The sequence below is a fragment of the Peromyscus eremicus genome, chromosome 3 (assembly GCF_949786415.1).
Source record: "Peromyscus eremicus chromosome 3, PerEre_H2_v1, whole genome shotgun sequence".
Classification (NCBI taxonomy): domain Eukaryota; kingdom Metazoa; phylum Chordata; class Mammalia; order Rodentia; family Cricetidae; genus Peromyscus; species Peromyscus eremicus.
In genome coordinates, this window is record NC_081418.1 from 130,554,666 (window position 1) to 130,580,267 (window position 25,602).

The 25,602-nt window shown below is 46.8% G+C and overlaps 1 protein-coding gene across 4 annotated transcripts in view; it reads left to right on the forward strand.

The window, feature by feature from the left end:
- Cacna2d4 (calcium voltage-gated channel auxiliary subunit alpha2delta 4) overlaps positions 1 to 25,602 on the forward strand; it is a 108,160-nt gene that overhangs the window by 16,583 nt on the left and 65,975 nt on the right. For 2 of the 4 annotated variants that reach the window (XM_059258472.1, XM_059258470.1), the window contains exons 7-18: positions 11,962 to 12,022; positions 12,592 to 12,742; positions 14,266 to 14,340; positions 14,711 to 14,800; positions 14,903 to 15,016; positions 15,427 to 15,505; positions 17,573 to 17,706; positions 19,333 to 19,410; positions 20,099 to 20,179; positions 21,174 to 21,248; positions 24,455 to 24,541; positions 25,025 to 25,096. In XM_059258472.1, the coding sequence (XP_059114455.1) occupies positions 11,962 to 12,022; positions 12,592 to 12,742; positions 14,266 to 14,340; positions 14,711 to 14,800; positions 14,903 to 15,016; positions 15,427 to 15,505; positions 17,573 to 17,706; positions 19,333 to 19,410; positions 20,099 to 20,179; positions 21,174 to 21,248; positions 24,455 to 24,541; positions 25,025 to 25,096 (1,097 nt within the window). The remainder of the gene's footprint in view (positions 1 to 11,961; positions 12,023 to 12,591; positions 12,743 to 14,265; positions 14,341 to 14,710; positions 14,801 to 14,902; positions 15,017 to 15,426; positions 15,506 to 17,572; positions 17,707 to 19,332; positions 19,411 to 20,098; positions 20,180 to 21,173; positions 21,249 to 24,454; positions 24,542 to 25,024; positions 25,097 to 25,602) is intronic. The other 2 variants (XM_059258471.1, XM_059258473.1) reach the window with 1 other exon arrangement.

The window sequence follows — 25,602 nt, forward strand, 5'->3', positions numbered from 1 at the left end:
CAATAGTTCCTTAGTTAGGCATGAGACTTCATGCCCACCCACCCCCTCCATGCTTGAATTTTGCCTGGCTTGTGCTTGCACAAGTCTTGTGCTGTCTCAGTTATTATGAATGCATGTGTACAACTGTCCTGCTGTACCTGGAAAGTACTGTTTCCTGTAGTCACCTACCCCTGTCTTTTACAACCTTCCCACGTGGTCTTCTACAATGATCCCTGAGCCTAAGGAAGGTGTGTGTGATACAGCTGTCCCATTAAGGGCTGAGCATTCAGCAGTTGTTCTGTGCATTTTGGCCAATTGTGGGTCTCTGTGTGTGTTAATCACCATCAACTGCAGAAGAAGCTCCTCTGAGGAGGGTTGAGAGATGCATTAAACTACTGATATAAGGGCAAGTCATTAGAAATCAGTGTAATGCTATGTCCATTTAACAGAGTAATGGTAATAGGTTCTCCCTAGGCATATGACATGTCTGCCACTGATTCTTGGCCCTGATGTTGTTGCTATAAATTAGTTTCATCCAAGCTAAGGGTGGTTGATTACTCTCATAATATTTATGTCATTCTTGCACCAGTGGGCATGTCTTTCTAGGCTGACCATTGCTGTAGCTGGCAGGGTTTACAGTTGGGCGATGTTGGTGATCACTTTTCTCCTTTGGTAGTTTGTATAATGCTTTTTAGCACTGTGAAAGCTAGCCAGTAGGGAGAAAACTTCCAGGTCAGTATCAGCTTGATTTTTTTCATATTCTGTGACTCAAATATGTGGTGTCTTCAGCAATAGGGACTTACCATCAAATTCTGGAGACTAAACAAGGGCACTGGTGATATCCTGTAATGTCTGGGGATCTATGGAACTTTACTGAACAGCAACTCCAAAAGAGGCAATCCATTACTGATACTGACCTTTTTGTTTGTTAGCCTGTGGTTTCTAATAGGGGATTGTTGCCTCATTATTGCATAACTCTGCTTAAACTCTGTGTGTGTGTGTGTGTGTGTGTGTGTGTGTGTGTGTGTTTGTTTGTTTTAGGAAGCTTCTACAGTAGTGGGTTTCCATGTGACTTTTTCAAAGGGTCTTTAGTGTTAGCTATCCCTCCCTGTGTTCTCTCCTCTACACTGTCCTTCCTCCCACTGACTTCACTTAACTCTTCCTGTTCCATTATTCTCTTACCCCTTTATACTACTGCAATCTAGTAAAGGTGTGTGCCACCACTGCCTGGCCTCTAGTGGCTAGCTCCACACTCTGATCTTCAGGCAAGATTTATTTGTTAAAGCACAGAAAAAAATATCACCACAATCTCTCCTCCCTTTTGATCATTCCCCATGGCCCCTTACTCATGTTCTGACCTCTATAGGTATTCCAAATGAAACACATATATCTAAATATTCAAAACTACCACCCACAATGAGAGAAAATGGGTGACACTTGTCTTTCTGGGCCCAGATTTCCTCACTCAGAATCATGTTTCCAGTTCTGTCCATTTACCTGCAAACTTTATAATTTCTTTTATTCTTATTTTTCTTACTTTTTAAAATTAAAATATAATTACATCATTTCTTCCCTTCCCTTTCCTCCCCCATATTCCCTCTCAAATTCATGATCTCTTTTTTTTGTATTATATACACATATATGTGCACATTTATTCATAAATATATAAATATAAACTTTCTCAGTACATTCAGTGTTACTTGTATATATATATGATTTCAGGGCTGACCAGTTGGTATTGATAACCAATTAGACTCCTCCCTAGAGTAGACTATTTCTCACAGTCTCGGCATTCCTTATTTGCATGTACTTTAGGTGTGTGACCTCGTGAGATTTCCCTCCTTCCGTGTTAGCATGTCTCTTAGTGTTCAGGTCTTGTTTAGGCAGCCATGTTGTTGACGTACATAGGTGAAGTGTCCCTATCATTGCTAGGAGACACAATCTCAGAGCTGATTTCCTGGCCCTCTGTCTCTTACACTCTTTCTGCTCCCTCTTCTGCAATGTTCCCTGATCCTTAGAAGCAAGAATTGTGTTGTATATGTATGCCTCGGGACTGGGTATCCCATGACAGTTGCTCTCTTATTTAGACCAGTTGTTGCTTTCTATAATGGCCTCTGTCTGTTACAAAGAAAAGTTTCTTTGATGAGGTGTGAGAGCTACACTTATCTGTGGATGTAAAGGTAAGTGTTTAGAATGCAATTGGGAATCATGCTGGTTTGATAAAATGGTGATAGAAGGTTCTCCTCTGAAACCCATGGCCTTACTAGTCCCCAGGAAGCCTGATAGGTTTCCAGTACCAGACATGATTTCCCCCTATTGAAGGGGCCTTAAGTCCAAATAGACAGCTGCTGGTTACTGTAGCAAATATCTTAAAAGTTCTTGTTAATAGAAGCAAACCTGAGGTGAATGCTGGAAGACCAGAGAAGCAGACAAACCACAGCTTCCTCACTCCGCCAGTTCCTCAGTTGATCCTGTTTCCTCAGACTGGAAGCCTCTGCGTCCTTATCCAAACAAATCGCAGCTGAACTGCTTCTCGAAGGCCTGAAAGCTTAACCAGCCAAAAGCTTCTAGTTTCTGGTCCTCACATCTTATATACCTTTCTGCTTTCTGCCATCACTCCCTCGGATTAAAGGTGTGAGTCACCATGCTTGGCTATTTCCAGTGTGGCCTTGAACTCACAGAGATCCATGCCTCCAGAAGGCTAGGATTAAAGGTATGAGTGCCACCATTTTCTAGCCTCTGTATCTAGTGGCTGTTCTGTTCTCGGACCCCAGATAAGTTTATTAGGGTGCACAATATTTTGGGGAACACAATACCACCACAGGTTACAACCAAGACATGAGTGCCATTATTGCACCCTTAGGGATATCTTGCCATACTGGTCATTATTGTGGATCATGGGCATCACAGCTGGGTAGGACCATTGGTTGCTTCTCTCCCTTGGAAGCTAGCACAACACCTTCTGGCATGTTGAAAACTAGTCCTCAGGAAGGAGGCTTTCAGGCCAGATCCAACTTAGATCTTCTGAGTCCTAGCTGAAGAGTATGGTGTCTTCAGCAATTAGGACTATTAGAAAGTAACCAAAGGCAAGAACAATAGCCCATATTGTTTTGAGAGTCTCTTCGAACTACTGACCAACAACTTAAAAGGGAGTTTCTCATGCATGGCACTGGGACTTTCGTTATGGCTCATGGGGAAAGCATTGTCAGCCCAAGTGGCATAACTTCATTTACATGTATTAATTTACACACATATATATGTATATGCACATATATACTGATTATTATACTTAATTTTAGGTAAATAAAACATGATTCTTTATGGCTTTCTCAAACATCCTTAGTGTTATTTTCCCCTCTTTATTCCCTCTCCTGTATTAACCTCCCTCCTCCTCCCCAATTAAAGCCCCTTTTCCTGTTTTTTTCCATTTCCCTCTTCATAGCACCTATATCCTGCTATTCCCCTCTCCTGTGCCCCCTGCCATGGCCCCTTTTTATTTTCCTGGTTTCTACAATTACTCCAGATTATATAGTCACATATGAAAAATTGGAGCTAGATAAGAGAGAGAGAGAGAGAGAGAGAGAGAGAGAGAGAGAGAGAGAGAGGAGGGGGGAGGGAGGGAGAATGCATCATTGTCTGTCTGGATCTGGCTTACCTCTTTCTGTATACTTTCTAGTCCTATCCATTTACCTCCAGATTTGATGATTTCATTTTTTTTTATAGCAGAACAGTGTTCCATTGTGAGAATATACCACATTTTCAGTATCCATTCATCAGCTAATGAACATTCTGATGAGAAATCTCCTGATTATGTTTCTATTTCCTGACTATTGTGAACAGAACACCAAAGAACATGGAAGTATCTCTATAGTAGAATATAGAGTTGGGGGGGGGTATATGCCCAAAAGTGACATAGCTGAATCATGTGCTACATCTGTTTCCAGCTTTTTAAGGGACGTCCACTGTGATTTTCATAGTGGCTGCACTGGTTTGCATTCCCACCAGCAGTGAATAACTGCTACTGTTTCTCCACATCCATGCCAGCATTTGTTCATCATCATCAGCAGCAGCAGCAGCATCACCATCATTGGTTTTTTGAGACAGTATTTCTCTGTGTATCCCTGGCTGTTCTGGAACTCACTCTGTATACAAGGCTGGCTTTGAACTCACAGAGATCTGCCTGCCTCTGCCACCCAAGTGCTGGGATTAAAGGCATGTACCATTACCACCTGGCTTATTCTTTTTAATCTTAGCCTTTGCTATTGGGGTAAGTTGAAAATCTCAAAGTAGTTTTAATTTGCATTTCCCTGATAGCTATGAATATAGAACATTTTTAAGAAATGTTTGTAGCAGAAGTTTTCCTGTGTCCCACCCAGCCCATCACTCAGAGGCTTATATTAATTATGAACTGGATGGCCTAGGGCACAAGCTTCTTGCTAGCTAACTCTTATAGCTTAACCCGTTTCTATTAATCTATAAGTTGCCACATGGCCATGGCATTACCAGTCTGCTGGCATCTTGCTGCTCCTTGGGCAGCGGCTGGCATCTCCCCTTACTCTCCTCTCTCCTTTCACTATCTCTCCTGGATTTTCCCACCTGGCTCCATCCTGCCCTGCCATAGGCCAGTGCAGCTTTATTTATCAACCAATCAGAGCAACACTTATCCACAGCATACAGAAAGACATCCCACAGCAAATGTTCCTCAGCCATTTGTATTTCATCTTTTGAGAATTTTGTTTAGTTTCACATCCCATTTTTATCAAGTAGTTTATTTTCTTGATGTTTAATTTTTTAGTTCTTTGTATATTCTAGACACTAATCCTTTGTCAGATGTATTGCTGACATTTTTGGAGTCTGCCTTTTCACATGAATGATAGTATCTTTTATTTTTCTGTTCCATGAGGTCCCATTTATTGATTGTTGGTCTTAATATCCTTGCTATCAGGATTCCATTCAGAAAGTCCTTTCCTGTGCCTACAACTTCAGTGTATTCTATACTTTGGAATGGAATACATACAGTGTACCAGGTCTTTTGTTGAGGTTTTTGATTCATCTGGAGTTGAGCTTTGTGCGGGGTGAGAGAGAAGCATCTAGTTTCATTGGTCTGCATGTAGCTATCTAGTTTGGTCAGTACTGTTTGTTGAAGATGCTATTTATTCTCCAATGCATATTGTTGGCCTCTTGGTCAAAATTCAGAGGGCTGTAGGAGTGTGGGCTTACATGTGGGTCCTCAATGACTAATGTGTCTGTTTTTACACCAGTATCACACTGTTGTTGTTGTTACTATAGCTCTGTAATGTAACTTGGAACCTGGGGATACAGCCAATGTGTTTTTCTTCCAAAGTTCAGGACTCCCTTGAGCATTCATATAAAGCATATCTAGCAGCAACAAACTCCCTCTGCTATTATTTGTTTATCAGAAGATTGTCCTAATTTCTCTTTCACTTCCTACTTTTTAGTATTAATTAATTTGTGTAACTGTGATAGTGTAATATTTCCATACATACACACTTTTAATAAATCAGCCCACTGACTTCTGGCCTCCTAAATTCTGATGAGAAGTCTCCTGATTATCTTATTGATGAATCCATTCTTTCTTGCTGCTTTTAAATCATCTCCCTATCTTTGACTTTTGAAAGTTTGGTCATAGCATCTCTTAGAATCGGCCTCTTCCTGTTGATTTTACTTAAAATCGAGGGGGAGGTTTATGTTTGTATACATCATCAAATGTTATACTTACATATTTCTGTACTCTATGAAATTTGAGAAGTTTGGAGCCTTCATTCCTTCAAACAGTCTTTCTCTTTGTCTCTTTCTTCTCCTTCTGGGACTCCTCCAGTGCGTTGGTGGTCAGCCTGATGGTGTCCCAGGGATCCCTTAGAGTCTCTGCACTCTGCCAGACTTAGTTCTTTCTTCTTCACACTCAGTCATCTCTATCACCCGATCTTTGCTTTCATTGACTGTTTTCTGTCTGCCAAAATCCACCTTTGAGACTTTGGAGTCAGTTTTTCATTTTAGCTGTGGTATTTGCAACTCCAAAATTTCCTTTTTATTTCTTTTTAACTTCTTTTGTTGATATTTCCTTTTGCTCATATGTTGTTGCTTGATTTTCTCCATCCTTTCTTTTTGGTCCTTTGGATGTCTTGGAGACTATTGCAAAGTCTTTGTCTAATATATCTGTCAGTCATCTGGTGTTTTTCAGAGATAGTTTCCATCAATCCCAGCCCCTAAATGGGCCACACTTCCCTATTCTTTTGTATTCCTGGAGTTTTTGTTTTTGTTTTAATTGAAATGTGAGCATTTAAGTCTAATATTGTAGCAATCCAAGAACTCAGATTCCTTTCTCCAGGGTTTGCTATTGTTTTGCCTTTTTTATTGTTTTAAGCTGACTCTGTATTGAAAGATCAGTCTGAAGTATAGATTTAAGGTCTTGGATTTTTCCCATCACATGTGTGATCACTTTGTAATTCTCTTTAAAAATGCAATTGTTTTATATGTTCTTCCCTTTAATGCGTGGCTCCAAAAAAATAGCAAATGAATGGATGAGAAGGGAAATACCTGGTCTTAAGATTCCCTAGAAGTAACTTGGGTCAGGAGGAGGAACTCGCACCACAGTGGGAAGTACGACAAAGATGGCCGGCGGTCTTCACACACGCATTACAACAATCAGATGCATCAACCAGAGCACAGAGCCTCTATTTTGGGGGAGCAGGGTCTTTGGGGCCAACCTTGACTCCTGTAAGCTATGTGCTAGCTTTTCTAAGAATACATGCACAGCTGCCTGCCACAGGACTGACATGGGAGGTGGGCAGCCACTATGCTAAGAGCTGAAACTGATAGGCACTAACTGCAATTTACCATCAAAGATTCTCCCGCAAGTTGAAAGCCTTTAATAGACTCAAAAGTTCCAAAATAGTAATATCAGACGTATTCAAACCATGCAATTATTGTCTAGGTGGGCAGGCCTCCAGTGCCTGCCACACTGCCATCTTATCTTCCAGAATACTTTCTCTGCTTTGCTTGTCGTTAAAATTATAAAGCTGGCTTAGTATGTGTGCTTTTAGGACTAGCTTTTTCATTCAGTGTGATGCCACCAGACTCTCTCTGTCTCTCTCTGTCTCTGTCTCTGTCTCTGTCTCGTGCGCATGTGTGTGTGTGTGTGTGTGTGTGTGTGTGTGTGTGTGTGTGTGTGTGTGTGCTGGTGCTGTGAATGACTCCAGCATGCTAGGCAAGCGTTCCACCTCTGAACTCTGTCCCCACCCTGTGAGTATTCTTATACATGTTTTGTTTTTAGATGTATTTCAGGAGTTTCTCTTGACTCTGTATCTAGGAATAAATTTTCTAGGTCTTAAGATATCTAGGTATTCAATTTTGGCAAGAAAAACCACAAATTATTTTCCAAAACACTTGTATCCAATTATATTCCCCTAAAGTGATGAGTAAGATATTCTACTGATTCACACTTCCTTTAACTGAGGATTGTTAAGCCTTGAAATTCTCTGTTAGTCTGTGATAGTATCTCTGTGGTTTGACATCGCATTTTCTGATCATGCAGTAGTAGTAGCACCTTCCATTCATTATTACCTGCATACGTTCCCTCCCTGAGAAAGGCATATTTCATTTTGCCCACTTAACTCCTGTATTTTCTGATGTTAACCTTTCTTTCCATTCCTATTTAATACCATGACTTGATTTTAGCAAATCTTTTCATGCACTGCTACATTAGACTCATTAATATTTTATTTCAGACTTCTGTATTTATATTTGTAAGAAATACAGTCATGTCCATTTTCTGGCTCACACCTGTAATACCAGGACTCAGGGGGCTTAGGCAAGAGAACTGAAGCCTAACCTGAACTACATAATGAGTTCCAGGCCAGATGGAGAGAAGGAAGGGGGTACATGGTAATCCCAGTGTGCCAACATAAACATAAGCAGTTAGAACTAAAATGGATGAAACAGGACACTAAGAGGTAAAGACAAAGAATGATTCCTGAAGAGCTGGAGTGTAGCCCAGTGGTAGAGCGTTTGTCTAGCATGCACAGGACCTTGGGTTCCTCCTCCAGCACTAAACAACAATAACAAAGAGTTCCTATAGACATCGAAACAACTTGGAAATTGATTTTTTATTGTAGAATGTTATAAATAAGAAGAGAACATGATTATATATACAGCAGACATTTAAAAGACACTAACAGGCAGAGGCAGGCTCACAACTGCCTGTAATTCCAGCTCCAGGGGAATCCTGCACCTTTGGCCTCTTTGGACACTGGCAATCATGTGCAGACATCCACACACAGACCCACACACATATATCTAATTAAAAATAATAAAATACATTTTTAACTCAGTTGCTCTGTGATCTGTCTGGTAATAATGGGATTTAACTGAGATCAATTTTAGTGGCCTGGTACATCTCAAGCTTTCCCATCCTGTGTGTGCTTGAGAGGGCATGTGAGATCCTTCTGCCAAAAGAAAATCCCGAGCCTTTGGCGTGGTCGTATTGCTGTTTTGCTTCCATTTTCCTTGTCGCTGTTGCTTTGTGTGCTTATTGTGTCTGACTTTTAATTAGCCCCATGGTACTTCATTTTAAACTTCTTTCTTGCATGTCATAGAGGGACACTCACATGGTGTATTTTTTCCATCTCTTTTTTTTTGCCTTTTAATGTCATTTTATCTTAACCATGTCTCTTAAAAATACTTTATAGCTCTTAAATTTTTACCCAAAGGGACAATCTTTTGTTCTCACTGACAAATGGTGTTTGCATTTTTTTTGCATGTTAGCGTATGTGTTCTCCTTAAGTTCTTCACTAATCCAAATATTTTTATTCTTTCTCTTTCTTTTTAAATGGTTTCCCTTTTTGATAAATCTCCCTTATCCATTGTCCTCTCCCTTCTCTGTGTATCCATTTGGAAATGAGCACCCGCCTGCTCTGTTCCTTCTGGTAAATACTTCACCATCTCATCACACATATTCAACACAACAGAACATTACAAATACATATGATTATCTTCCTGCCAAAAGAATTCCTTTCAAGAAAGCCTTCGGAACCGCTGTGCTCCTGATCCTTCTCTGTCCTGACTTCCACTCCTCCACAAACTAACATTTCAACATTTCCGTCCCCACACATGGTGACTCGACTTACACATTGCGGCACCTGCTCACCACCCTTTGAGCATCCTGGGCTGTTTTCATTTTCCCTCTTCCAGAGGTAAACTCTCATAGAGTCCTCCCTGCTGGTAAAGTGCCTCCAAGTGTGTCTGCCTGCAGATGTTTCTCTCAGCCTCATTCTCCAGTGGTGCTTCTGATGGACAGCGTTTCTAAAGGGATAGCCCGTTCCTCTCAGCATCCTAAGAATGTACTTTACCCTCCTAGTTTCCATGGATGTTGAGGAAATCTGCTCACAGTGTGGCTGTTGTTCTTTTTCCAGATGATTTTGAGATGTGACTGCTTTCCTTTCCTGGGATGTCCTGCAGCTTTATGCATCTGCATGGGGACATCTTTTTAGCTGGATTGGGATGCACTGTGCCTCCTGGATACTTAAGTTGGGTTATCTATTCTAGAATACTCGCCAGTGTCTCTTTTTTATCATTCTTTTTTGGTGTGTGTATGTGTGTGTTGTATATGCATATGTATGTTGTATGTAGATGTGTTGTGTGTACATGTGTGTATGTGTCTTGTGATGCATGTGTGTATTGTGTATACATGTGTGTACTGTGTGTACAATGTATGTGCTATGTGTGCATGTGAGTATGTGTGTGTGTGTATTCTGAGTACATGTGTGTGCTGTGTCTACGTGTGTGTTGTGTGTGCATGTATGATTGTGGGTTGTATGTGCATGTGTGTGTGTATATGTGTGTGCAAGCACGTGCCTGTGTAGGGGCCAGAGACTGACATCAGGTATCTTTCTCAATCATCTCCAATTTTTCTGGGGACATGGTCTCTCACTGAACCTGGAACTTGCTGATTTGGCTGGACTCGCTGGCCAGCATGTTCCCAGGATCCCACTGTCTCTGTGCACAGCCCAGCACTGGGATGCAGGCACAGGAAACCACAGCTGGGTTTTTACATGGGGGCAGACACCCTAACCCATGTTCTCACCCTTGTGTGTCAAGTGCTGTACTGACAGTCCTCTCTCCAGCCCAGCCCCACATCCCTTCATCATTGTCTTCCTCACAGCTCGCCATTTTTTTCTTTCTGTGCCTCTAGCAGGATATTTACTAATCTTCTCGTTGTAGAACCAACAAAACTCTGGACTAATCTTTCAAATGTTGAATTTTCTCTTTCCCTATTTTATTTTCTCACTAGTATGCTTCTTTTAATCTGCACTTTTTTCATTTTTAAAAGTTCTATAATTTTAAAAACCATTTCTCCTTCTTCTTCCTCCTCTTCTCTTCCTCTTCTTCTTCTTCACAGGGTCTCGCTGTGCAGCCCTGCCTGGCTGGCCCCCAACTCAAAGAGATTCCCCCAATGACCTAACTTCCTTCCACCAAGCCCCCACTTCGAGATTTCCCTCTGGACACCATGAGCTGGGGACCAGGCCCTGAGTGCACGAGCACTTGGGGGCATTTCAGATCCCGATGATGTCACAGGCCCAGCCTGTATGTTGTTTTTGATGGTCCCACCCTCTTTAACTCTCGAGGAGATAAATCCAATGGTCTCGATTTCACTGCCTCTCACACTCGCTTCTCATGGCTTGGGTCATCTGTGTGTGTGTGGCCAATGCTACTTGTAAGCTGAGGGAACCCTATAGGCATGAAACCATAAGGGAAGGAGGGATAGAGTTGGGGGGAGGGGAAGAGGGCAGGAAGGAAGGGAAGAGGGGGAGGGGAGGGGAGGGAGGATTTCCTTTTGAGTTTCGACTTGAAGGTAAGGCATCCAGGTTTGCTAAAGCCCTCTTCTAAGGTTTTAAGTTCGGCCAAGACCACCAGCTCAGCTCTCCTCCACACTCTTCTGAGATGGAGTTCCCCACTGCTGTTGGTCTGAGATCAGGTTTCCCCCAACCTTGCTGCCATCAGTGTGGCCTTAGGAAGGCTTCACTCTCTGGCCACCTGAGTCTAGGTGACCATGCCACACAATTCCCCCTGCATCAAGCCTGCCCTTCGCTCCTGGCCCGCTTCCCTTCAAGACCTCGGCTTCTGGCTGCTTCATTCCCCATCCTCACCCTTAGGGACTCCATTTGTACTTGGTGAGTCTTGGGGAATGGCCCTGAAGCCTCAGCCTCCTCAGATCCCACCTGCTAGCAACCCAGAAGCCGCTAGACTGCTGGATTCTGCCACGGTGCTTTGTCTAGCCCCAGCACAGCGTATTACAACCCATCTGTTCTTTCCACTCACTTTGAACCCATTATTCCTGATTATGGAGGTCTTTCTCTGCAGAGGATTTGTGGATCACGCTGGTGCTTTTTTGTGCATTTATCCCAACTAATGATTAGATGAAAAGACAAAAATCCACCCCCTGCACTCTGCTAGGGTTCAAGTGAGGCCTCTCATGCCTCTCATCTCATTCAGGAGACAGCTGTTGAACACCTACTCTGCTTGGTGCCAGGAGTTCCTGACACCAAATTACTTGGTAACATTTTTTTCTCGGCCCCAGGAGAGACCACACATGCTAATGAGCCACCTGACTGGGGTGAGAGCAGGTCAGAGCTCTGGTTCTCAGTGCTATGCCCATGGCCAGATGGCTCCCACAGCTCTTCCTCCACTGATGTGAGGTTTATCCCCGCAAATGAGCTCTGGCACATGTTGGGGATCCCTACTCTGGATCTGACAGTTTGGATGGGAAGTTTCTCCTGGTAGAAGTGGCCTCCATCCTTGCTAGCTGCCTCAGTTTACAGGGTGGAGTTTAGCATCCTCACCATAGTCTCCATATTAGAAGCAGAACCTATCCTGGCGGTCATGGCCACTCCGGGAGCCAGCAACAGCCAGGGCCCCCAGGCAGCTCAGTGAGCTGGTGGGACGGTGCAGCCTTTGTTTCCCCAGGAATAAAGTGGAAGCCCGATGAAAACGGAGTCATCGCCTTCGACTGCAGAAACCGTGGCTGGTAAGTGCTCCCAGAGGAGGACTGCTAGGCCCCAGCATTTGCCTTTGGGCTTTGCCTGGCGTTTTTGCCCCCTCCTCTACCCAGAGGCTTAGGAAGGGACTTCAGTGGCTTAATCCACCCCAGGAATAGGAAGACTTGCTGGCCACACTCCTCATTCCCTCCCCACTGTCTCCAGCTCAGACCACCCTCCAGAAGCCATGCTATCTCCAGATCAGGCTGTCTCCAGCTCAGACCACCCTCCAGAAGCCATGCTATCTCCAGATCAGGCTGTCTCCAGCTCTGGCTCTTGCCAAACTCTTTTCCTGGTAGTTCAGCAGTATATCCGAGTCCCCTCCTTTCCCCCTGCCAGGCCCTCAGGGACCCTGGCTGCCCTCTGTCAAAAAGGAGGAGGCTTCCAATCTCATCGCCCCAGTAACCTCAGTGTCCAGGGGTTACAGCTACACAATGAAACCTAGGTCTAAACTTGGGGGAACCCATGGGGCAGACCAAATAAATGTAACTGGAGGCTCCCAGCCAGGTGGCAGGACCAGCCTTGGCCCCCCTCCCATTTACTCTTCTTTCTGCTAAAGGTACATACAAGCGGCCACCTCTCCCAAAGACATTGTGATTCTGGTGGACATGAGCGGCAGCATGAAGGGGCTGAGGATGGCTATCGCCAAGCACACCATCACTACCATCTTGGACACCCTGGGAGAAAATGACTTCGTGAATATCATTGCGGTAATGGTGGCTTCCTGTTCTGCAGCTGTTCTTACCTGCTCTAGGGAAATACTCTTTTCCTGAAACAAAAGGACTGTGTTTCCAGCCACGGGTGCTTCACGCCACACAGGGACACCTTCCTCCACGTTGGAGACTCCTGAACTAGCACCCATGGTCTGCCTGGGGGTGGCTTCCCAAAGTCCCTCAAACCGTCTGAAATAATATGTGAACACGCACAGCCCCTCACTGAGGCCACATTCTCCATCAGTTTCTCAGTGTCCGACACAGGCCCCAGCAGCGCCGCCATCCCCTCTGTGGGTTCCATGGCAGCATCACTTCTGGCTGCCTCCCCATCCACAGGAGGTCAGATGGGCTCTTGGACCCTTGATCTGTTATCATTCCAGTCCCCTCGCTTTCCTTATCTCGTAAGTGCAGGCACATGGGCAGAAAGGAGGGACATGGGAGAAGGGGGGGGGACCACTTCAGCTCCATGGAAGCAGAGTTGACAGCCACTCTGGGGTGTCATTTTGAAGGCCATTTGATCCAAAGGTCCTTATCAGTCTGCGTAGTTGCTGCCGTTTCTAGCTGTTAGTGGAGTTTGTGTAGCATGTAGATGTGTCTTACTTCAGAATGATCATGCTGGGGGATCCGGGCCCTGAGTTGCCCAGCTTGTCCAAGGCTCAGCTTGTCCATGGCAGTACTCCTAACATCACACACACACACACACACACACACACACACACACACACACACACACACACCAGGTTGGCTCCCACCTTCATCCCACTGCCTGTGCCAACAGGACGGCCACAGAGACAGGTTCCATACTCTACCAGGGAGAGGGGGTATGCTATCCCCCAAAGCCTGCAGCTCTTCCACCCCACACTCCACTCTGCTTCCTCGGAGAAACTTCTAGAACCTGTCCCCTGCATCCTCCAGTGTACCCCGGAGCTCTTTTGATGTAGATATTGTGTCCTCTCTCTTCCCTCTTACTTAAGCAGAAGGTAGATTAGGGGCCCTGAAAATTTGTATTCTAACTACCAGGGAGATTGGGGGAGCAGTAATAGTTCATGTTCCCCCTAGTCCTACCCCTATGGATAGCTGAATGACTGTCTACATGTATGCAAAGAGCAAGAGTCCATTTGTAGCTGCCTTGGTGGCCCACACATATTATCTCAGCATTCTGGACATTGAGCCAAGAGATTTAAATTCCAGGCCAGCCTGGGCTCCATAATGAAACCCACTGTCAAATACACAACAAGAAGAAGTAGTTAGGAATCCCCTACCCAGGCTGGGGAGGGACCTATGCTAGGGAAGCTCTGGGCCTGGTGGAAGGTAGCTTGGCTGGTCTGAGTGCACAGAGGAACTCCCTCAGGGTGGCAGGTTCTCAGCACACCCTAGAAGGTGCCCCTTACAGCAGAACCAGGACTTGGGGAGCAGTTTTAGAGTCAAGATCCTCTGATTGCTCTGTTCAGATACCCCCAAACAGTAATGCCCAGATGAGACATCTGTTTTCTCTCTATCTTTTTAACTGTGGCTTGCAGTACAATGACTATGTCCACTACATTGAGCCCTGCTTCAAAGGCATCCTCGTCCAGGCAGACCGAGACAACCGAGAGGTAAGTGCCCACCATGTCCGAAGCTCGCATCAGGGTAAGGGGTGGTGTCTATGAAGATTCTGCGCTCTGCCCACTGCATGGCCCCTGGGAAGAGCGAAGCAAGTCAGCGGTTAGCCTGGACTGTCCATCTTCTGGCTAGCCTCATCCTTGGCCCCACCTTCTAGGAGGAGACATAGATTGGTACCAAGCCATTCACACTTAGTTCATCTTTGGGCATTTGAGAAATACAGACTCAAGTGGATGTGATTGGCTGCACTGTGGAGCTCGGGCCCTGCAGTCAGGCACTGACAACACTTCTTAGCACCCTCCCCAGTTAGGATTCCTGGGTCCACTTGATCCTCCAAGCCTCATCTCATGTTAACCCCAACAGCATTTCAAGCAGTTGGTGGATGAACTGATGGTCAAAGGCGTGGGTGTTGTGAGTCAAGCCCTAATTGAGGCTTTCCAGATCCTGAATCAGGTACCTGCTGCTGGGGAGGCCTGGGAAGGTGGAGGTAGAGGGAGGCCATATTGCGACTACAGGTTGTGGCCTGTAGTGACAGCCACACTCCTGCTCCCTCAGTTCCAAGAGTCCAGACAAGGAAGTCTCTGTAACCAGGCCATCATGCTTATCACCGATGGGGCGGTGGAAGACTATGAGCCCGTGTTTGAGAAATATAACTGGCCAGATCGCAAGGTAACTCCCACTGCAAGTCAAGGGGGAAGGGGGCCTCTCCCGACGCCAGGGGAGAGTTCTCCTAAACCATGTAGTCTTCCATGCAGCACAACTCCATGTTCAGAGTTCTTTCCCATTAGAGTTCAGGTATGTTCTAATTGAGTGTCCGAAAGCTACAGCAACCTAGGCCCAGATGAGGGATGCCAGAGGCTGCAGGGCAAAGGACCAGCATGGTTCCGAGACGTAAGACCTGCTCCATGCTCACCAGGACCCTGGCAGTTCATGTTCTCACCAGGGCCTCTGGGTTTTCTCTGACCCAAGAGGGTGCAACTGGAGAACCCAGAACAGAGACCTGCTTGGCCCTAGATCTAAGCCCTTCATAAATGGCACCGCTGCTGCCTGCCGCTGCTGAGGCCATCTCTTGTGGGCAGGTCCGAGTTTTCACTTACCTTATCGGAAGAGAAGTGACCTTTGCTGACCGCATGAAGTGGATCGCCTGCAACAACAAAGGTAAGGGAGTGGAGGAGGGCGCCCTGCAGTCCACAGTGAGCCAGTGGGAGAGCAGTGCATCGGGGCAGGCTCTGGCCAGAGGCCTCTTCCGGGAGCAGCACAGTGTTCAAAGGTCTGCCCCTCATGCCTGCTTGTTGGAGAAAGCGAGGACAGACTTCTCTGAAGCTGGAGGAGACTGCCTGTCACCCATGTGGGGATTCTAGGCTTGTAGTTACCTGAAACGTAATCCAGAGGCCACTTATCCAGGGTGTACACAAAAGAACTGTCTCCTCAAACAAAGTTTGTACCAATGCACAACACAGAAGACAGAGCAGGGGCAAGAAAGGATCCACATCTCCAATGTCAGCCCTCCTACGCCCTCCTTCATTCCCTCTGTGGCAAACTGACTCTGTTCAAAGACAAAAGCAGAGGGTCATCTTTTCTTTTTCTGGTGTGTGTGCACACATTGGGGAAATGCATGCAGGTGTGTACACGTGTGTGGAGGCCAGAGGACCTCAGGAGGAGTTGTTCCTCAGGAGGGGCCATCCAGCTTGGTTTTTTGAAACAGAGTTTCTCTTACCAGCTGAGCTAGACAGGCTGGCTGGAGAGCCTCAGGGATCCACCCGTCTCCATCTCCCCAGCACTGGCATTACAAGGGCAGGCCACCACATGCAGCTTTTTTACAAGGGTTCTGGGTGAGGCTTGGGTCTTCGTGCTTGGCAAGTGTTTTACTGGCTGAGCTTTTTCCAGCCCCATTTTCTTTTTCTTTTTTCCCCTATTTATTTATTGATTGATTTTTCTGAGGGAGGTTACATTTTTTAATTTTACATTTATTTATTTAGTGTGCAGTTGTGTGTATGTGTGTGTGTGTGTGTGTGTGTGTATGCATATATGCATGCCCACCTCTGCACATACGTAAGCACATGCATGTGATGGGGGTCAGAGGACCACCTCTGGAAGTCAGTTCTCTCCTTTGAGAGATCCTGAAGTTTCCAGGGATTAAACCTCTTAGGTTGCCAGACTCCTTAGCAAATGCCCCTACCCATTGAGCCATCTTATCAACCCTACTTATTAGTTTTACAAGACAGGCTGTCACTAGATAGCCTAACCTGACCTCAAGTCATAGTAATCCTCCTGCCTCAGCCTCCAAGTGCTGGGATTACATGTACAGGGCACCACACCCAGCAGGACAGCATTTTCTCTGGAATAATGTTTTGCGTACCATCCATTCTCTGCTATCTGGGATCAGAACCCAAGACCTGGGCTTGCAATGTAATTCTGTTTATTTAACGGAAATTCACTGAGCATGTGCTTTGTACCTGTTGCTGTTTGAAGACTGTGGATCAAGGGTGATGGGACAAATGGGCTCAGTCTTGATCTTGGCGTAGCTAGCACATGGACTTCGGTTGCAATGTGACGGGGATGTATCATGATGGCACCGAGGCACGGGCCCGGCAAGGTACAGGGAACAATGGGAAAGATACTTTCCCAGCTTGGAGATTTGGGGGAAGGGTCTTGCATGTAGAGGAAACAGTGTCCTCTAGGAGTCTGAGGCAAGAGGCATGGAAGGAAGGGAAGTTGTCCCATTTTGCTGGCGTACGGAATGAATGGCTTGGGAAGGTGGTGGGTAATGAAACCAGAAGTTACTAAACCATTCACAGCCGGTTCCAGTAGCACTGTGCCTACCCTAAAGAGAATAAAGCAGCCTGCTCCGTAGCCTGAGGGAGAATGGTGATGAGGGAAACCAAGAGCTGTGGACACAGGAGGACAAGAGTCACCATGTTGTTGGGATCCCTGAACACATTCTCAGAGAGCATAGCAAGTAGGGACTTGGTGGGCACCACTGCTGCAACTGAGGCCCCTGCTGTGATTTGAGGGAGTGTTAGCAGTGAGACGGTGCCTCCAGGATCTTCCAAGCTGGAGCTGGGTAGGCCTTTGTCTTGTACTAGGGAGCAAAGCAGGGCCTCCAGGAAGTAGAGAGGCCCAGCTCGAAGCACCCAGCAGCTGGGAGTGTGCATGGGCCCTGTGCAGGGACCCAGTGGAGCCTCTCCTTTGCAACCCGTGATCACACAGCCTTGCCCTCTCCAGGCTACTACACACAGATCTCCACACTGGCTGATGCCCAGGAGAACGTGATGGAGTATCTACATGTGCTCAGCCGCCCCATGGTCATCAACCACGACCATGACATCATCTGGACAGAGGCATATATGGACAGCAGGGTGAGCATGATGATGGCTCCAGGTGGGCAGGGAGGCCCAGAGTGAAGGGGAAGAGCAAGAGGTCAGGAGAGGTCAATAGCCTGTCTCCACAGGAGGAGTCATGAAGGGCGGTGAAAGCCGTCCATGCCCTCCTTACCCTAGCAACCCTCATCTCACCACCAGCTTTGTGCCCAACTGCCCCCCCCAGGCCTGAACCCTGCCCAACAGACACCCCACCCTGTGCTCCCTCCCACTCTGCATTGCCCCCTTACTCCTACCTGCCGTGGGAAGAAAATGTCCGCATCAACGATTCACGACACTGCAGCTTCATCCGGGCGCTCCCTGAATTGCACGGTCTGGGAAAAGCAATGTCTTACACAGAGGAATACGTATCAAAGATGGGAGGTCACAGAAGATGTGTGACTTAAGGAGACCTTCCTACCTGCCTCTTCCCCAAATCACATCCTGGATGGAGCCACCTGCCTTAGTGACAATACACAGACTAGGATTAGGGCCTGACAACAGTGGCTTAGATGGGACAAAAGAAGGTTAGACATTTAGTGGTGGGCATCTCAGAGCTGATGAGGCTTCTGGACCCAGGGACCCAGGCTCCTGCCAGCAGCCATTCCTACTCCCCAGGCTAAGCCCCCTCCTCCTGGGTCTAGGGGCTGGGGGTGCAAGGTCACGCTTAGCCATTTAAAGAGGACTGCTCAGGGGTCCTCCTGGCTCATGCATTGGCTTACCTCTTTTGACCAGAACTCAACCCTGTAATGATTTCCAAGAGGCAGAGTTGGCTGAGAAGATACACTTTCAGCTTTTCTCCTGTTCTCTCCTGAGGACAGGGGTATATTTACTCTAGTAAGTGTGATATAAACTCACTGTGTCTGAGGACAGGGGCACACTTACTCTAGTAAGTGTGATATGAACATACTGTGTCTGAAGACAGAGGCACACTTACTTTTGTGGGTATCAGTAGACATAAACTATCTTGCCAAGCTGGGGACAAAAGCTTCAGGAGTCCCTTCTAAAGTCCCTTCATCGTCAGAGGAGCACCTGGCCAGCTGGAGTGGGCTCTACCCTGAGGCATTGTCCAGGAGATGCCATCTGTCCCACACTGATGGCCACTCCTTGATCTGAGGCCACAGGGAGAAGCCTTGTCCACCTAGGTAGGTGACCCTCTATTGTCCAGGCGGTCAGTGGTCACAGACCATCTGTCCCAGGATGGAGAAGTGGGGGAGGGGCAAAAGGAAGGCCAGGAGAGAGAGGCTAAGACCTCCTTTACAATGTTTTGACTTCCCACATTGATGCTGACACTCATCCCTTCTGGCTTGTTCCTCTCACATCTGTCCATGCCCTCCACCCCCAGCCCAGCATGTGCTCCCCCTGCCTCTCACACATGTGAGTATCAAGATCATGCTGAGGACCTGGAAAGAAGAAGTCTGAGAACGTGAAACGCAGTGAAAGGAAAGGAGCCGTGGGTAGTGGTGGCCCCACCTAGGTAGCAGCTGGGTGTGAGTCTCACGGAGAGTTGGAAAAAGAGGGAAGAGTGGCAGAGACAAATCCTTGCTTCCATACGTCACTGTGCAAAGCATTTTTGCACACCTGGGCTCACTCCTCCACTGAGCTCTGCCCTTTCTTCCCTGGCAGCTCTTCACCTCAGAGGCACAGAGCCTGATGCTCCTCACCACAGTGGCCATGCCAGTCTTCAGCAAGAAGAACGAGACGGTGAGTGACTGTTCCCCATGCCTCAGCACGTAGCTTAGACCCTGGGCCTCTGAGCTTCACGGTCAGCTGCAAGGCGGGTTGCAGATGACCAAGTCCAGTACTGGGCCAGCCATACAAGAACCTCCTGTCAACTGTGGGGCTGAGAGCCCATGCTTTCCCAAAGCTCTCAAGCCTCGGTGGGAGTGTGGGGGGTGCTGCCCCCCCCCCCGCTCTGTTCTTAAGGCAGAAGGCTATGGAGTTTTCTGCTAGCCTTCCAAATTAACCACACATAACTAGCCAAAGCAGGTAGACTCTGGCTTGTACATGAAGGCCTCTAGTGAGGGGATTTCCAGAGCTTTCCATAGTCTGTTTGGTCAGAAACTGCTTCTTTACAGGTCCCTTGTGCTATAGAGGCTACATAAGTTATGGTCCTTATATTTCATCCTCTGGCGTGAATATTAATATTTCACTTAGCTTTGTATTTCATTTGAATGTTACTACTTAAATATTAATACAGGACATTAATCTTCCTAACAGCTGAGCTTGCCCCTGGGGCCTCCTCTGACAGTCTACATTTTTATTTGTGGGGTTCAGCCTACAATCTAACTGCAAAGAAGATCAGTAAATGTTTCCTCTTCCAGTCTCTGGGGAGGCCTGGAGTCTAGTCTGAGAAGCCCAGTTTCCCTGACTCTTACATTTTTCCTTCTAGCGATCCCATGGCATTCTCCTGGGTGTAGTGGGCTCCGACGTGACCCTAAGAGAGCTCATGAAGCTGGCACCCCGATACAAGGTGTGTAGCATGAATCTTAATAGGTCTTATTAATAAAATCAAACCGGCCGGGCGGTGGTGGCGCACGCCTTTAATCCCAGCACTCGGGAGGCAGAGCCAGGCGGATCTCTGTGAGTTCAAGGCCAGCCTGGACTACCAAGTGAGTCCCAGGAAAGGCGCAAAGCTACACAGAGAAACCCTGTCTCGGAAAACCAAAAATAAAATAAAATAAATAAATAAAAATAAAATAAAATCAAACCTGGAGCCAGGTATTGGGGTGAACACTGAAAGATCAGAGAAACAGAACAAGCCACAGCTTCTTCACCTCACCAATTTTTCAGCTGATCCTGTTTCCTCAGACTGGAAGTCTCTGAGTTCTCATCCAAATGGATCTCAGCTGAACTGCTGCTAAAAGCCTAAAAGCTTAACCAGCTCTAGTTCCTGGTTTTCACACCTTATATACCTTTCTGCCATCACTCCCTGGGATTAAAGGCTCACTTCCTGGGATTAAAGGCGTGAGTCACTATGCCTGGCTGTTTCCAGTGTGGCTTTGAACTCACAGAGATCCAGGCCGATCTCTGCCTCCCAAGTGATAGGATTAAAGGTGTGTGTGCCATCATTTTCTGGCCTCTATGTCTATCTAGTGGCTGTTCTGTTCTCTGACCCCAAATAAGTTTATTAGGGTGCACAATATTTTGGGGAACACAATATCACCACAAAGGTGAGCCTGAGTGGGATCCCTGGGGGGTGGATGGGGGGGTCTGAGCCTCAGCTTTCCATTGTTGTGACCCAATATCTGAGAAAATCGGCTTAAAGAGAGGAGAAGAGATTTACCTGAGTTCACCATTTCTGTGACTTCAGTCCATGGCTGCTTGACCAGAGACCAGCAGGGGGAAGCGTGACACTGACTTGTATGATTTGTGTTTAAAACTGCTAGGGGCTGTTGTCTTCAATCATTCCCTCCCCTACCTAGTCATCCAACACATCTAATGCCCTCAACCCTTGACTTTGGCAGCTTGGGGTACATGGATATGCCTTTTTGAACACTAACAACGGCTACATCCTCTCTCATCCTGACCTCCGACCTTTGGTAGGTACAGATCTTTGCCTTGAGATTCTAACAATATGAGATTTAGGGACAGTTCACAAAAACAGTTAAAATTCATTGGCTAGTACAAGAGAAAAACGGACATCATTATACCTGTTTTCAAACTGTTTATTATCTAGCAGGATGTACATGGCAAAAATGCATGAAACCACACCAGGGAGCAGGTAATGCAGGCTGGGGTTGTGAGAATGGAGTTCTGCAGGACAGTCCACTTCCCATTACTGTAACAAACATCTGAGACCACCAGCTTATAAAGAAAGAACTATATTATAAAGTCCACGGCTGGTTGAGCCTATTTTATGCTGTGGTGGGGTGCATGCAGCGTAACATGATGGGAGCATGTGACAGAGAGAACCTGTTGGCCCCAGGCAGTAAAATGAGAAATAGACTCCAGTCCCATAACCCTCTTTAAGGACATTAAACCTCTCACTGGGCTTCATCTCCTAACACTCCACCATTTTCCAACTGTGCCATGTGAACCCAGCCTTCTACATAGAGGCCTTGCTGTTTAAGAGCCAAACCATGAGGGAGAGATGGCTCAGCAGTTCAGAGCACCTGAGTTCAGTTCCCAAAACCCTTTTCAGTCAGCTCGTAACCCCCTTTAACTCCAGTCCCAGGGGATCCAATACCTCTGGCTGTCATGGGCACCTGCGTTCACATGTACCATACCCACCCACACATAAATACACACATGTACACTTAATTAGAAATACAATAAATGTTTTTGAAAAGCCTAATCACTGCAGACATTTATCACAGACCCTCCCTGTCCCAGTAACTCCATCCCTCCTACAACCTGACAGATGGACCGGCAGAACCCAGAGGGCCATGCAGGAAATATGAACAATGAGTTCACAACAAAAATAGCAAGGAGGCCCTCTCACAAGGGCAGTGAACGGCCCCCTGAGCTTGCCTCTGATGCTGCCCAGGGCCCCTGTCCCTTCTGACTCTGTCCAGGAGCTGTGGGTATTCTCATATGAGTTCCCCTGCGCACCAGGTATCTGAAATCCCTGCCTCCAGGGCACTGGCTCTGTCCACAGTGGCAATGGCCACACTGCTGGTGTGATGGCTGGAGGGGTCGGGAGCTAAAGTCCTGGGGGCATCTTGAACCCACTCCTCTTCAGTCTTCTCAGGAACCCCAAGAGAGTCTTGGGTAGCAGGGGAATTTACAAGGGGGCTTCTCTGCCCCAGGAGTCATTTTGGGAGACCAGCTGAACCAAGGCGCATGCCAATTAGCTCAAGCGAATACGGAATATCCCCCTGAGACATTTGACCGAGCCACTTAAGGCAAATGGTAGCACTCAGAACGGAGACACACTGTTGAATCCCCTCTGTCTTCCCAGTTCAGATTTGATAGGGCGTGTATCAGAACCTATAAAGGACAGTCTTATATTAACAGGTTCTTAAGAGACCGATGAGTCACAGTGAGAGAACATGGAGTTTGATCCCAGAGTTGACACATAGAACGAAGGGGCATGGACCAGAAAACCACCTGTCAGCATCCATCTAGGCAACTCACATGAATAATGCTCTCACCTGCCAAATCATGGTGTGGACCTACTATGTGCCTGATATTACTGTGCTGGTGGGAGTGCTGTAAACACAAAGACATATCTAATTAAGAAAAGAAAATGTATGGAGGCACATGGCAGGCAATTGCTTACCAAAGGACACAGTAAGGCTAGTGCCATGCCCTGTGTCAGAAAAGCAAAAGACATAATTTCAGAAATCAAAATGATAGAGGATATTCTAGCAATAGAATTTTAAGAAAAGGTCAAGAGGCATGCTGGGGCCTTTCTACATCAATGGCCCTAACCAAATGAAATTATACATTTATTCTGAGAGGCTAAGGATTGACTACAATCTGTCAGGTGTTGTCAGGACTTAGGAAATGGCACTGGAACGTTGCCAGAGGAACAGCTCAGGCATAAGAGGGTAGGGCATCCCTGTCTGATGAGTGTGGACATCAGAAAGGCCGTGGGTAAGGAGGCAAGGTGAATAGGGACGATGTTGCGACAGTCCTACTACAATCAGGACAGAAAAAAACTGGAACATGAGTAAATGAAACAACTCCAGAAGCAAGATATGCAATGACAGTGACTTCAGCCACCCAGACATCTACTGGGGAGCCATTTACAGGAGTAGAGGGTGCTGTTTTTAATGTACCCTGATGATAACCTCTCCCCTTTACTGATGGCTTCACTAAACTAAACCAAGGAAGTACCACAGGCATAATTAGAGATGAATGGGGGGGGGGGGGTAAGAAAGCAAGAAAATAACAGAGTGTGAGAGGGAGAAAGAACAAGAGAATAATACCACTCGGAGAATTGGCTCATGGATCTACGTCAAATTTTGGAGCCAGGTGATTATTAAGCACTGTTGATCTGCCCTTGGATCTGACCCAATTAAAAAAAAATCTCTCAAGATGAAATGCTTCTGCAGATGCCTTAAAATCTGGCAGAGAACATGATTGCTCAGAAAGTGTTCTAAAATGATCATCTGAGATTAACAAGATGACATGGATGAGAAATGGGTGGGCGCCCACGTGTGGGAGTATACCACACGAGAACACCGAGGGGATTTGCCTGGCTAATGGCGCCATCTGGGCTGCCAAGCTGGCCTGGCTGTCCAAGCAGCCAACAGAAACAGTCAGAGCTGTACTGTACTTCAGTCCACAAAACGCACCTCTCACCTCCTGGCCAGGCTCCATGTGCAATATTGATTTCTTCCCCAGCAGCTCCGTTTTGGGGGTGACACTGACAGAACTAAGCATCTTCAGACAGCTATTTTCAGACTGGAAATGTTTAGCTGGAGACAGTCAAGTCTGAGGAGTGACAAGGCTGAGCGTCTTCGTCAGGAGGAACACATTCGGGGTGGTTCCAGAAGAAAAACTGACAACAATAAGTAAAAGTTAGGAGGGAGAACTTTCTAGTAACAAGAGCTATGACAAGCTGTCTCACAAACTCGGAAGATCCCTGGCATGAGAAGTATGCAGCCCTCAGGAGGCTGGAGCCCATCTGTGGCACACATCGGCCAGGGCAGCTTCACACCGAGTAAAAGTTTGGCCTGGGTCATCCTGGGCGATCATGGGATGCTTTAATTTTATGAAGGTATTTGAAAGATTTTAGAGTAGAGGGAACAGGGTGGGTGCTAATCCCACTTTTTCCATCCCATCTGGCCCGCTTCAGTACAGAGAAGGCAAGAAGCTGAGACCCAAACCCAACTACAACAGTGTGGACCTCTCGGAAGTGGAGTGGGAGGACCAAGCTGAAACCGTGAGTGGGGAAACGAGGGGGTGAGATGTTACTCACCCAGTTAGCCCCGCAGCCAGCAGGCAAGCCCTGGGTGCGCAGGGGATGCTGGACAGCTCTGCAGCAGAGCCATCGGGCTCTGGGCCTGCGACTTTTTCAGCAACTGTGGACCTTTGAGTCACGGGGGTGACTGGGGCAGACTGAAATTGTGCTTGCAAGCTCCAGCATGGTTTCAGTGTTGTGCTTAGTTTCCAGTCTCCATATCACATTCTAGAGGAAATCATGTCTCAGCAACACAGCACTGTACCCCAGAGCATCCATCTCCTCAGAAGGCTTCCTCAGTGAAAGCCCAGAACTGTGAGCCAGTGGTACCAGGTCCATCTTCCCTCCTAGAATTCTGCTCAGGGGAAAACGGAAGAGCCAATGTCCTAGGGATCCTAAGACACAGTCAAAGCCCCAAATCTACCAGGTGAATAGGCACTAACTCCCTTTTCTTTCCTTTTAAAGCTGAGAAATGCCATGATCAACGGGGAAACAGGTTCTCACTCCATGGATGTGAAGGTGCCACTGGACAAAGGGGTAAGGAGCTAGAGACAGTGCCCACAAGGTCCCAGCAGGCGATACTGAGCCTGGGTTGGGATTCTACTATGGCCTTGGGAACCAGAACGTGAGGAGAGAGGGAAGTTGTGGGGAGAGGCATGTAGGAACTGCACTGTTGATCTCATTGATGCTCAGTTCTTTTTTCTGTGTTTGCTTGTTTTTGTTTTCGCTTTTTGGTTATTCAAGACAGGGCTTCTCTCTGTAGCTCTGGCTGTCCTGGAACTCACTCTGTAGACCAGGCTGGCCTCGAACTCACGGAGTCCCTTCTTTAGAGAGCACAGCACATGCAGATTGCCCAAGTCACCCCCAGCCCTTCTTTCCTCCCTCTGCTGCCTGCTGTTTGGCCCTTTGGTTGCTTTTGATAGAAAGGGAGAAAGTGACAGTTAATTTTGCACACTGCCAGCAGCTCTGTTAAAACATGTCACATGGAAAAAGGTTGGAAATAGTCACTACTTCATATAGCTGATTTTTATCCAGACACAGAG